Source organism: Sinocyclocheilus grahami, unplaced genomic scaffold, assembly GCF_001515645.1.
Source record: "Sinocyclocheilus grahami isolate Dianchi unplaced genomic scaffold, SAMN03320097.WGS_v1.1 scaffold172.1, whole genome shotgun sequence".
Taxonomy (NCBI): domain Eukaryota; kingdom Metazoa; phylum Chordata; class Actinopteri; order Cypriniformes; family Cyprinidae; genus Sinocyclocheilus; species Sinocyclocheilus grahami.
Genome location: NW_015505351.1, coordinates 775,822 through 788,113, shown reverse-complemented (window position 1 = coordinate 788,113; position 12,292 = coordinate 775,822). Strand labels below are relative to the sequence as shown.

Here is a 12,292-nt window from a genome sequence, read left to right as displayed (position 1 = left end):
GAGCCCCGCTGGAGACAATGGCGGCACTCATGTGACTCAACATGAGGACAATAGCCATAGACAGAGGGAAAGAAGCGCATTACCCAATGAAACTAATTAAAAAGCATTTTGAGTGTGACACAAAGGAGGGATTAGATGACAGAGGATAAGAAGATAGTGTGCTATCAATGCACTATTGTGCTGATTTCTTCATCGGCAGTCAGCGGTAGACAAGGCCTTTGCAATTACTGTCCAAAGAATTAATCATTCATAATTCTCGGAGCTGACACAAAGAGCATGCTTATTAAAGGATCACCGTCTGTCTTGAACCACGGGGTTCTGCGCTATGGAAGAAAAAACACAACCGCAAAAAAGCACACTGCGCTGATATAGGCAGTAGCATTTATTGCTAGTTTTTTTTTTTTGAAGAGATATCTAAAATTATAAAATTATGATACGATATGACCAAAATATTAATCTCATTTTAATATAACTGTAATAATATTTCACAATATAGGTATTTTTTCGTGGGAAAAAAATGTTCCTGAGTGGTGCAATCAGAATATTGATCAAATATATATTTATTTGAGCATCGCGACTAACAGAACATAACAGCAATTACTCAACCAATAAAATAAGCTTGGGGCGGGGCTATCCTTTTTATCTGACCAATGGAGGGATTGGGGGAGGGTTTGGGGCAAATTAGTAAAAAAAAAGCACACACGACTCATTCTTTTTGCAATTCTCTTTGGTGATGCTGGTGGCTCACATTTATTATAATCTATTTTCTCTTTTTATTTGGACCTTCATTTGGAAAAATATGTTTTACCCACCAGGAAACTGTATATAATTTATTTAATCAAAAACAGGCATAACTAATTGGGGAAATGCATCTAACAGCCATTTTTATCTATCTATCTATCTATCTATCTATCTATCTATCTATCTATCTATCTATCTATCTAAAATTAAACAAGTCAATAAAGCAATATCACTATAGTATTAAACAGTATAGTATTTCATAATATTTTTATGTAATAATTATGTAATAAAAATTATTATTATTATTATAAGTATAATTATTATTGTTATAATTATTATTATTATAAAACATGATTTTGAAACACAAAACAAAAGTGCAATTACAATACTAATATTTGTAGTTGTTTTTTTTTTTTCCATTTTGAAACACGCAGCACATCAGATTGCATATTTATATAACTACAGAATTTGATAATTGCACTAAACCATGTTGCATTCTCGGGCATTGTTAAAATTAAAATTTTAATTAATTAATTAATTGTTTTAGAAATTAAAAAAAAAAAAGTTTATAAGCCAACTGGTGAGTAACACTGTTTCATATACTTGCCAACACTTTTTTTATGCATGATATTAATACATCATATCATTATTCACTTCATCCATAAAAATGTATGGATGTATCATTATACCCCTGTTAAACAATGTTATTATTCAGGTAGCTAGTTTTAAACATATCAACAATTTTACGCTAATGCTACAGTGCCCCTTGTGGCAATGCTGAGAATGCAACATGTACTACACCATACCAAACCTCTCCTACATATTTCTACCACATCGCCTAGCTCTATTCTAGAGGAAGCAGATTCTTTGACTCTGAAGAGTCAAAAGGGTTTAACTCACTGGATATTAGACACCACGTGTCTGAGAGGTGCCATGTCATTATGCTTAAACTCAAAGAGCCACGGTACGTGAGATGATAAGAAAGGAAACACTAGTGTTCACTAATAGCTGTTATTAAGCAGCACCGACACTCACTGGAGGTTAAAGGTCAAACTGACAACTGCCCCAGGGCACAGGGGGTAAGAGGTGGCTGCTGATTGGCCACTGAGGCTGTATTAGAAATGTTTCCATGGGCAACTGGTCTCAGATCAGCAGTAAAGGGCATCTTTGTTCTACTGTCTCAAAGGGCTAACAGTGAACTTGATAAATCAGTCCAAGAGAGCTTTCCAGCCACTGAAATATCAGCTCTGCTTTAAACGTATATGCTGCTGTCTTCCTTTTCTGCAAGCTTGTGCAAATCACCTGGGAGTTTGAGAGCAGCCCCCCGAGAGAAATACCACATCCTCTAAAAAAAACATCAATGAGGTCAGATTTAACAATGCAAAGAAAGAAACCAACTTACAGGTATAGGTCACCCAAAATTCTGTCATTATGTACTCACCCTTTTGTCAGATGCATACAATTACGTTTTTCCATGGAACACAAAAGAATATATATTAGTAACCGTATCTGTCAATTTCCAAAAAAATCTAAACTAAGCACCTCTAGCCATTTCTTAACACTCTCATTCTAACAAGACAATTAAGAATTCCTAAAGACACTTAATAAAAAGCACATTAACATGTGTAACATTCACAGTTGTGCCTAATCTTAAATCGCCAGCAAATTGATCGAGAGTATTCGTTATCACCCAGTCCAAGCCAGCAGATATTTGCAAAACAGGAAAGCAGCCAAAATGACACATTTAAAAAGTTGTAAATGCACACAGTGCACTATACACACACACACACACACACACACACACACACACCGGTAAAGAACTCTTGCATTACAAAGGTTGCAAATATAACAACTCATGTGATATCACTCCTGAACTGTGTCAACGGCTAATAAAAGAAACGTGCTATTATATATGCTATTTCTTGTATCTCCTTCGTAACACAAAATAGAGTTTGACCCCGTTTCGTTTAGTTATCAAGCACACAGTTATGTCAGTTTAAAATACACAAAAGATACAAAGTATGAGCAAATGTTTTGTTTATGCCGAAGCTATGCAATGCTTTGATAATCAGATCCTTATTGAGCAATCACACGGGAAGCGTAATCACACTGGGTGTGATCCGTCTGCACATTAATGAGCATTTACACACCATATTGTTCCCAGATAATGAGAGAAACAAACAACCGAAGAAGGAAAAAGCGCAGAGGGAGACGAATACCGGGGCGACACCCTGCCTGTTTAAACAAGTGTCATACTCAAACACTTTCTTGTTGTGTCTTGTACAATCTACTCACCGTAAAAAATAGGTTTGACGCTCATAAAGAGAAGCATGTTATTATCAAGGGCTGCATGCGGTTAGTCGTGACAAACGCCACGTTATTTTCTCGAATGTTACTTGAACGCTTGGCTTACTGAGATCTATGCAATTAAACGCTTTCGAGTGTCTTTCCTCGTGTTCTTTACACAGGAAATGATTGTCATAAAACCAACCAAATCATTATTCATAATCCAGTCTTACTGTATGGCTCGTGTAAATGAGAAATCATGCTGTATACCGAGCTCAGTCTTCTCTTTGAGGACGTCCTTGAAGTTGTGTTATATTGTCATTCAGTGTAACACAATATTAATGTAAAAATTCAAACAACATGCTTATTCTGATGTGTACATATTAAATAAAATAATAAATTAAAATACATTTTCAAAAATGAAAAATATAAATAAGTAAAAAAAAATCTATTAAATTAAATAATATAAAACAAATAAAATAAACGAATAAAAAAGTAATAAAATAAAAATACAAAATACATTTTTAAATAAATAATATAATAAAATAAATTTAAATACAATTAAAAAATATATTTTGATTCATATGTATTAAAATGATCAGTGACAGTAAAGATTTACAATGTTACAAAAAGACCTCTACTTCAAAAATTATTAAATAAATGCTGTTCTTTTGTTTTTCACAAAAATATTTGCAGCAAAAACCGCTTTCATTTTCAATAAAAATGGTAAGTTGACCCCAACGTAATGACCCCATTACCAAATTTTTGACTCCACACAAACAAACTAATCTGATTACATTATTTGCAAAATAAGAGTGTGAACAGTCCTAAAGATCAGATTTGAAAAATAAATGAGAATTGAGGTTCAAAGTACACAGCCTAAGACACAAGACAAAAAGAACAGTCATTTCTTTCTTCTAATATATACTTGCTAATAATTCTATAATTCATAATGTTGTAATTTCGAGTGCAATTCCATTTTAATGCATCACTAAGGCATTACAATGACTTCGCCAAGCAGTCTTGTTTGCTTTATTCGTTTATAAAAGTTAAGCAAGAGCTTTACTCGTGACCTGGCACCGGATAACAGAACGGTCCCAGTTATAAAGGGAATCTGGCGAACAGATGCGTTCGGATTTGGCAGAGCACTGGATCATGCACTTTTGACTGACTCCACTGCACTGTTCAGCACGCTGAGAAAATTCACTGAATGCTTCCTCCACATTGTTTGGCTACGCTTCCCAAGTGTGACCCAATAACGGCGAGCATAGATCAGAGGGAATACCTGCTCTGCGACACTACAATATAGTTCATTTCTTTGTTTCTTCTCCATTCAGGGCTTCATTCTGCCTCATCTGCAGGCAGCACTAACTTTCTGCTGAACAGGCCATGTCTAATTACGTCCTCTTTAAGTGGGGCTGTTTCTTTTTAGGTTTCAGATATTTTTTTCTTGGTTCCATAGAATAGGTCCCATTGTCATGCTGTCAAGACAGAGTAATGTAACTTTACTTCAGTGTACTTAACCGCACCATATGAAAAGGTTTATAAAGTTACCAAGAGGTACAAAGTCACTTAAATTTGGCCTTAATAAAAGCAGCAAATGAAAGGATATGAATGCGTTATCTATGATTTCCTTGCAATGGGGCATGTATGCATTCCTCTATGTTTACATAGCATTCCTCTGCAATGTACAATACTGCAGTTAAGACCAGTGGAAACTCAACTGGTGGGTAACGACCCAGAAATGGAAGATCAAGAAGCATAAACAATCAGAAAAAAAGTTTTAAAAAAAATGCAAACAATAACATTTTTTTTATTACTTTAGCTTATTTTGCTTTCCTAACTATGCACCATTATTTAGTCAAATAAAATAAAATTAAATTAAATAAAATTAAATAAAATTAAATTAAATTAAATGTAAAAAAAAATAATAACATTAAAAATAAAAATGAATAAAGAACAAAATAAATAAATACTGGTAGTAATAAATAAAAAGTAAGATACATTAAAATAAAATGAAATGAAATGATACATTTAAATAAAATAAAAATAATAAACAAAGCAACAAATAAAATTAATTAATTAATTCAAAACGAAAAAATACAAATAAGTATAAGAAAAACAAAACAAAATAATATTATGCGGTTATGCGGCTCCCCTTTTATAGAACTCACTTCCTGTAGAAGTTTGCAATAGTTCAAGTCTTCCAGTCTTTAAATCTCGTCTTAAAACTTATTTGTTTAGGCAGGCTTTTATGTGATTTTATGTCTGTTTGTTGTATTGGCTTTTATTGTTTAATGTTATTGTTATAATCTGTTTTATGGACTTTGTAAGGTGTCCTTGAGTGCCATGAAAGGCGCCTATAAATAAAATGCATAATAATAATAATAATCACAGCTTTAAAGCAGGAGATTTTACTGATAGCTGGGTAAATAGTACATTACAGCAGAGACTTCATTTCTGGGTGAACTTTTATTACTTTATAGGCGATTTCAGAAGAGGCTAGCAATAGCAAGCTAGCTTTGAAAGCATAAGATCCCACCCTCCCTGAAAATCACTCTCCAAAGCCACGCCTCCTCCAAAACACATGACCGCGCACAGACAGACCACATGATAACCAGCGACACGATGAGAAACGCTGTCAGAGCACCTCATGTCTCATTCACCGGTGAGACAACATCACAGTACAAAGCGCATAATATTACAATAATAACACCTTCCAGGCAGGACAGCTTATCGTAGTCCGTGGACTGAAGAATTTGATTGGACAAACATTTTTATGGTCCTACGCCTCCCACAGATGATATAAATACATATAAATACATTTAGAGCACTTAACTTAAAGATTGCTGTCGGGACGTGAAGAGAATTTCAACCAGCAGAACAAAAAATGTTTTTGAACAATCACCCTTGTGAAAAAGAAGTGTGCTTAATTGCATTGAATGTGCACTTACAGTGTACTTTAAAACTTAAAAGTATCATTTTAAACTATTACTGGCAGATAATGTTAATTAATAATTAATAAAACAAAAGTGTTTCTTAACACACTTAAGCACACTTTTAAAGAGTGCATTTTGCAATAATGTCAAATTAAAAGTTTTACTTTAAAGTACCATTTAAATCAGTTTTAATAACATTTTGCCATGCTTTTAAGAAATACACATTTTTATGTGCTGACTTACATGCTAAAGTGCATGTAAAGTGCTTGATTATTAACTGTAGTGTGTTATTGTAGTGTTATATATATTTAAATACTTGACATACAGGTTTCAATAGAAATGACATTAAAGTATATGTGACCCTGGACCACAAAACCAGTCATAATGGTCTTTTAATGAGATTTAATAATCAATCAAAGCTGAATAAATAAGCTTTCCACTGATGTATGGTTTGTTAGGATAGGACAATATTTGGCTGAGATACAGCTATTTGAAAATCTGGAATCTCAGGGTGCAAAAAAATCTAAATATTTAGAATTAATATAGAATATATAAAATATATATATATATAAATATAGATAAATTTACACTCGCCTCCTTTTTATTACCCTTTAAGTGTCTTTCAGAAGTAGAGTGAAGGGTTGTAGACGCCGAAGCCCCTGAACCAGTGTCATGCTGAGCCCGTCTCACTCCGCTGATTCAGGGTCAGCTCAAGAATTCCCCAGGTCACTGCAGATTTGTACACCTGCTTGCATGCCGATTTAATTACTGACTGCTAACGTGAAAAAAAGAGCCTTGCAGATCCTTAGGAAGTCTTTTAAAATCTAGTCAAAAGTTAAATCAAGAATACAGCTTGAATAATTGATCTCACTCTGAGCTCAAACAAGAGACTGGACGATACAACTTATAAAAAGTTATACTTGGGTATATTTAAGGCACATTATTTGAACCAAATAGCCATTATTTTCCAATAAATTTAAAATATTAATTTCAGGGGGAAATATCTAACTGAACACAAGAATGAATATTTAATTATTTCTATTTATATGCATATTAACAATACAAAGCATAAACATCGATATTTACCCACATATGTGACCACAAAACCAGTCTTAAGTGTCAATTTTTTTTAATTTGAGTTGTATCCGCCATCTGAAAACTGAATAAATAAGCGTTCCATTGATGTGTGGTTTGTTAGGATAGGACAATATCTGGTCGAGATACAACTATTTGAAAATCTGGAATCTGAGGGTGCAAAAAAAATCTAAATATTGACAAAATCGCCTTTAAAGTTGCCCAAATGAAGTTCTTAGCAATGCATATTACAGTTTTGATATATTTACAGTAGGAAATTTACAAAATATCCTCATGGAACATGATCTTTACTTAATATCTTAATGATTTTTGGCATAAAAGAAAAATCTATAATTTTGACCCATACAATGTATTTTTGGCTATTGCTACAGATATACCCCTGCGACTTAAGACTGGTTTTGTGCTCCAGGGTCACATATATATTTTACCAAATGGCATGATGCAAATCATCAGACTATAAGAACATGGCAATCAGACACATTATTTTAACTGTTTAAATTTCCCAATAAATTAAAATTATTTCCATTTATATGCATATTAACAATACACAGTATAACCATCAAGATTTACCTACATATTTTCACCACAACATTTCAATAAATGAAAAATAATATGATGCAAATCAGTAAATAGATAAGTGTTTTAACATGTTCATTGAAAAGTTTGAAACAAATCCAACTTTAAAAGTCTAAAACTCAAAAATGTGAAATGCTATTAAACCATCCTTGTCTACATTCTTTCATACTCACATACAAATTACAGACACACTCTTTAGGAAACGTAATAACCAAATAAATTATCGACATCAGAATCATTGTGAATAATATACTTCAAATATTAAAAATATCTCATCTATCCAAGCTCATTTTTGTCATACCTAGCATTGGAGACTATAAGAAAGTGGCACTCGGCTGCAGATTAAAATGAGAGTATTAAAATCTAAATCAAAGTCTACAATTCAATCTTGTGTTACTCCATTCCTTCATTTATGAAAACACCCAGAGATTCTCTAAATACCCCTTAATATTAGATGTCCCTAATTACTTCGCATGTAAACTACAGCTAACGCTTAATTGTACATAGCTTAGCTAACGGTGTTATACAAACTTGTTTACATTTACTAATATTCCTATCACAATCAAAGCACACTTAAACCTAGGAGATGAACAACGTTTATAAATTATGAATTAATTTTATATCATGCTAAAAGAATACAATCACAATAAAGCAATGAATACATTTGATCGCTCTCTTTAGGTAAACTTTCACAGTAGTCAGACCTTAACTGAACAACGTCATCATACTTTCCCAAGTTTAGACTCAAATTGTCACAGTTTATTTTCTCATCTCAAAACTCCAGTGTTGCATTAAACGTCTGTTTTGCACATTCACACTGAAGACGAGACCCGCGCCTCCATCCTGCTGCAATTAGCACAGCCGCTGTCAAAGAGGCATGAACTGATTCAGAAATAACTTGCAGATGTGCAACTGAAATCTCTCCTGAATCTAATTCAGTTCCTTTTACAGCACGCCAACAACAGCCGTTTGTTTGAGCGCGTCGAGCGGCGCGCTGATTGGACGTGGAAGTGCAGAATGGGCCGCTCTGAAATATGATGACACTGCTTTACAAAATTAAACCCATTTGTCATGAAACGTGAGAGCTTTGAGAGACAATGCAAATGTTTGCTCGTAACGCTCAGATGAAGGTTAAAGAAAAACAAGAAATATGTCAACCACACACTAGGGGTTAAACAGTTCAAATACTCAGGTTTTAACAAACAAGTGACTTGATTATTCAGATGTAGTATTTAAAATGACTAGTCGCCCATCAACCAAGGTTGACTGTTTTAGCTTGAATTTTTCAATTTAATATTTTTGGCAGCAGTTCTTTGAAGAGGATAAATTTAGAGATGAAAAGAGACTTTGTGAAGTGTGTCGGCACGGTAAAGCCTCCAAGAAGTTGTGTTTCTAAATTCACACCATTTGCAGCACCGTCTCCATAGCTGACAAAAATCTACAAATCCACCGTATTATACAATATATTTCAAGCAATAGATGAGCAATAAATGTTGCTTATTGTGCATAATCCAATTTGATAGTTTAGAATAATACAAGGTTTAAGGTGAAGAGGGAAAGTAAATGTTGGCAAAATTTTGCAAGTAAAAAAAACACTCTATTGGCAATAGTGCACATATGAAGCACAGCGCACACAACTCACTTTTAAACTAAGCAGCTTTCTATTGGTCAACACAGCGAATCACCGTATCCAACCTGAACCAGTTGCGAAATCTGGGTGGGGAAATCTTTCGTCCTCTCGCGCAAATTCCAGATTGCGTGGATTAAGCTACTGTTGAAATTTGCAGAACAACGGAAAATGTGAGACTTAAAAAAAAGCAGCTTGAACATTCTGCTAAATATCTCCTTTTAAGTTAGTCATTTTTAAGATGGTTTTAAACGATTTGGAAACACTTATGCTAATCAAGGCTGCATTTATTTGATCACAAATACAATAAAAACTATAATATTGTGAAATATTTAGTGCTGTCAAACGATTAATCGCGATTAATCACATCTAAAATAAAAGTTTTAATATGTGTATGTACTGTGCATATTTATTATGTATATATAAATACACAGACATGCATGTATATGTTTAAGTAAAATATGTTATGTATATATATTAAATAAATTATATGAAAATAAATATACAAATGTAAATACTAGTGCTGTCAAACGATTAATCGCTATTAATCGCATCCAAAATAAAAGTTTTTGTTTACATAATATATGTGTGCGTACTGTGTATATTTACTATGTATATATAAATACAAACACATGCATGTATATATTTAAGAAAAATATGTTGTGTTTATATATTAAATATATTTATGTATGATATAAAATAGAATATAAATATATAAATGTATATACATGTAAATATTTTTCAAATATAAATACTCTATGTGTGTAAATAACACGTTACGAAATGTTACCTACAAGAGGAGTGCTGATTTCATTTGAACTATAAATATGTCTTAGGGATTCAAACACAAACATGGACTGATGCCAGGCAGCAGAGAAGTGTCTGGATTGCTGCCACACGCTTCCTGCGCGACTCTGAATCTCCAGGCTTGTAATTCAAATAACAGCTGAATGAAGCAACTAATAAGACATTAGCGCCCTTCCCTGGATCCTTTGAAGTTCCCGGCACTCCAAAAAAGCAAATTTGCAAGCATATTTGCACACGCAGCCATTATCTTTTCTTACACATGGTTTATAAACACACAGTCCTGGAGGTTTCGTATGGATATGCAAACTATGCCTGTTAGACAAAGTGCACAGTGCTTGCTGGAATCTGATATGCAATCTATTTATAAAGCACCAACCCCATTTAGTTCTGTTCTTATGTCACATAAATGCTATTCAAGAGCATTGCCAGTGCCGAGTCTGTCGACACAGCGTTAAAACCATTCTATCTCTCTCTCACACACACACACACACACACACACACACACTAAAACAATGATATTATGAGCTAAGGGACTCTAGAACAACTGGGTCCAATTAAAGACTGAAAAACTGTGAGAGCAGCGCTGAGCTCTTGCCGAAACAATTCCTCCCTTAAAAATAACACATATTTTCTGTGAAATACAATCACAGATGAAATATTGGCTGTGCTAGGGAGTATTCTGTATCTTTATTTCTGGGAAAAAATAGTTTTTCTGCTTTCGGACAGATTAAACGGGATGAAAGACAAGAGGAAATATAATTAGAAACAAACAGATCCGCGTGAAGCCGAGCCGAACGCCAGAGCAGCGGAGTACAGTAAGACTGTACACCCAAGAATTTGTTGGCCCAGGAGGGCAAAAAAAAGTCGATTCAAAAAAGCTAAAACTGCACGTCTTCACAGGAGTGTTATGTTGCCCTCTCTAGGCACAAACTCTAAGTGTTACATTTTATCGGCTGGCTGCCAGAAAGAGATCACTGCAGGCCTGTTGCTGTTTCAGCCACTGCTATCCTTCTAATGAATGGCTAACCCCAGCCAGAGGGGAAATTACATCACCTGGGTGTAGAAACAAAAAGGCAACTGCAGATTGGCCCTGTTTTATCACACAAGCGTACTCGCATGCCTTCCTGTTTGCATACACGCGCTCGCTAAACATTAGCACATTGCCAGTCGTGTTATTTAAAAGTCTTCGCTGGTGAGCCTTCAAATAAGACTGAATGTTGATCAAAAGTTCAAACGGTTTAGATTCAGAGGAACTTGTCATATCAATGCTATTGCTTCAGGCTTTTAAATTATACATCAAGAGTCGGCCCAACAGTCCCAAAGCCGTTAAGCGTAAACAATGTCAGACTGGAATTTTTATTTATTTACTTACTTACTTACGCATGTACGTATGTATGTATTAATATAATATTCAATTATTTAATAATAAAATAATAATTCATTAGAATAAAAATGAATTATTTTAATATTTTTATTATATTTTATTGTAATATTATTTAAATATCTAATATTATAAATGTTATATATATATATAAATGAAAATTATATAAATATAATTAATCATATTTTAAAATTAGAATTAAGTCATTTTTTTATTTAAATTAATAATATACAATTCAGTAAAAAAACGAACCAATAATAACTGCACACCAATGTAGTCTGTGTCTTCTTTTTATATTATTTATAAATATACATGTATAAATGAAACATATATTTTATAAAATAAAATAAAATAAATTATATTGTTACGATTTTAACAATTTTAAAATGTTAAATTAAATATACTGTATATTAAACAATATAACATTTTTAATAATATAAATAAATAACAATAATAAAATAAACAATATAAAAATAATATAATAATATAAATATTTTAGAGTGCTTAATTTAAAACGATATATTTTTTATATTAAACAATATAAAATATTTAATATCAATATTTATATAAATATTTTCTATTGTTTAATTTAGAATAAAATAATTAAATTTCATACAGTATTCTACAATAATATAAAAATAAACAATATAAAAAATATTTATATAAGAATATTTTAGATATTTTTAACGTCAAACTAACTAATAATAACATCACACACCAGTGCAGTCTGGTTCATATTTACGTTTTATAGCTTTCCCAGATGCAACCCTGGCATCTGTCTAATTTTGCTAGCTTCATAGATGACAGATGAATTTGCATGATACTGCATCAAAGCAAACA

General features: G+C 32.8%; 1 protein-coding gene across 1 annotated transcript in view; it reads right to left on the bottom strand.

Moving 5' to 3' along the window:
- The window catches only part of arid5b (AT-rich interaction domain 5B), a gene marked incomplete at its 5' end in the record, with an annotated part of 117,042 nt that extends 113,705 nt beyond the window's left edge, over positions 1-3,337 (bottom strand). Inside the window, one exon of the mRNA XM_016283249.1 lies at positions 3,298-3,337. Coding sequence (XP_016138735.1) covers positions 3,298-3,337 — 40 coding nt within the window. The remainder of the gene's footprint in view (positions 1-3,297) is intronic.
- Between the last annotated feature and the right edge of the window lie 8,955 nt (positions 3,338-12,292).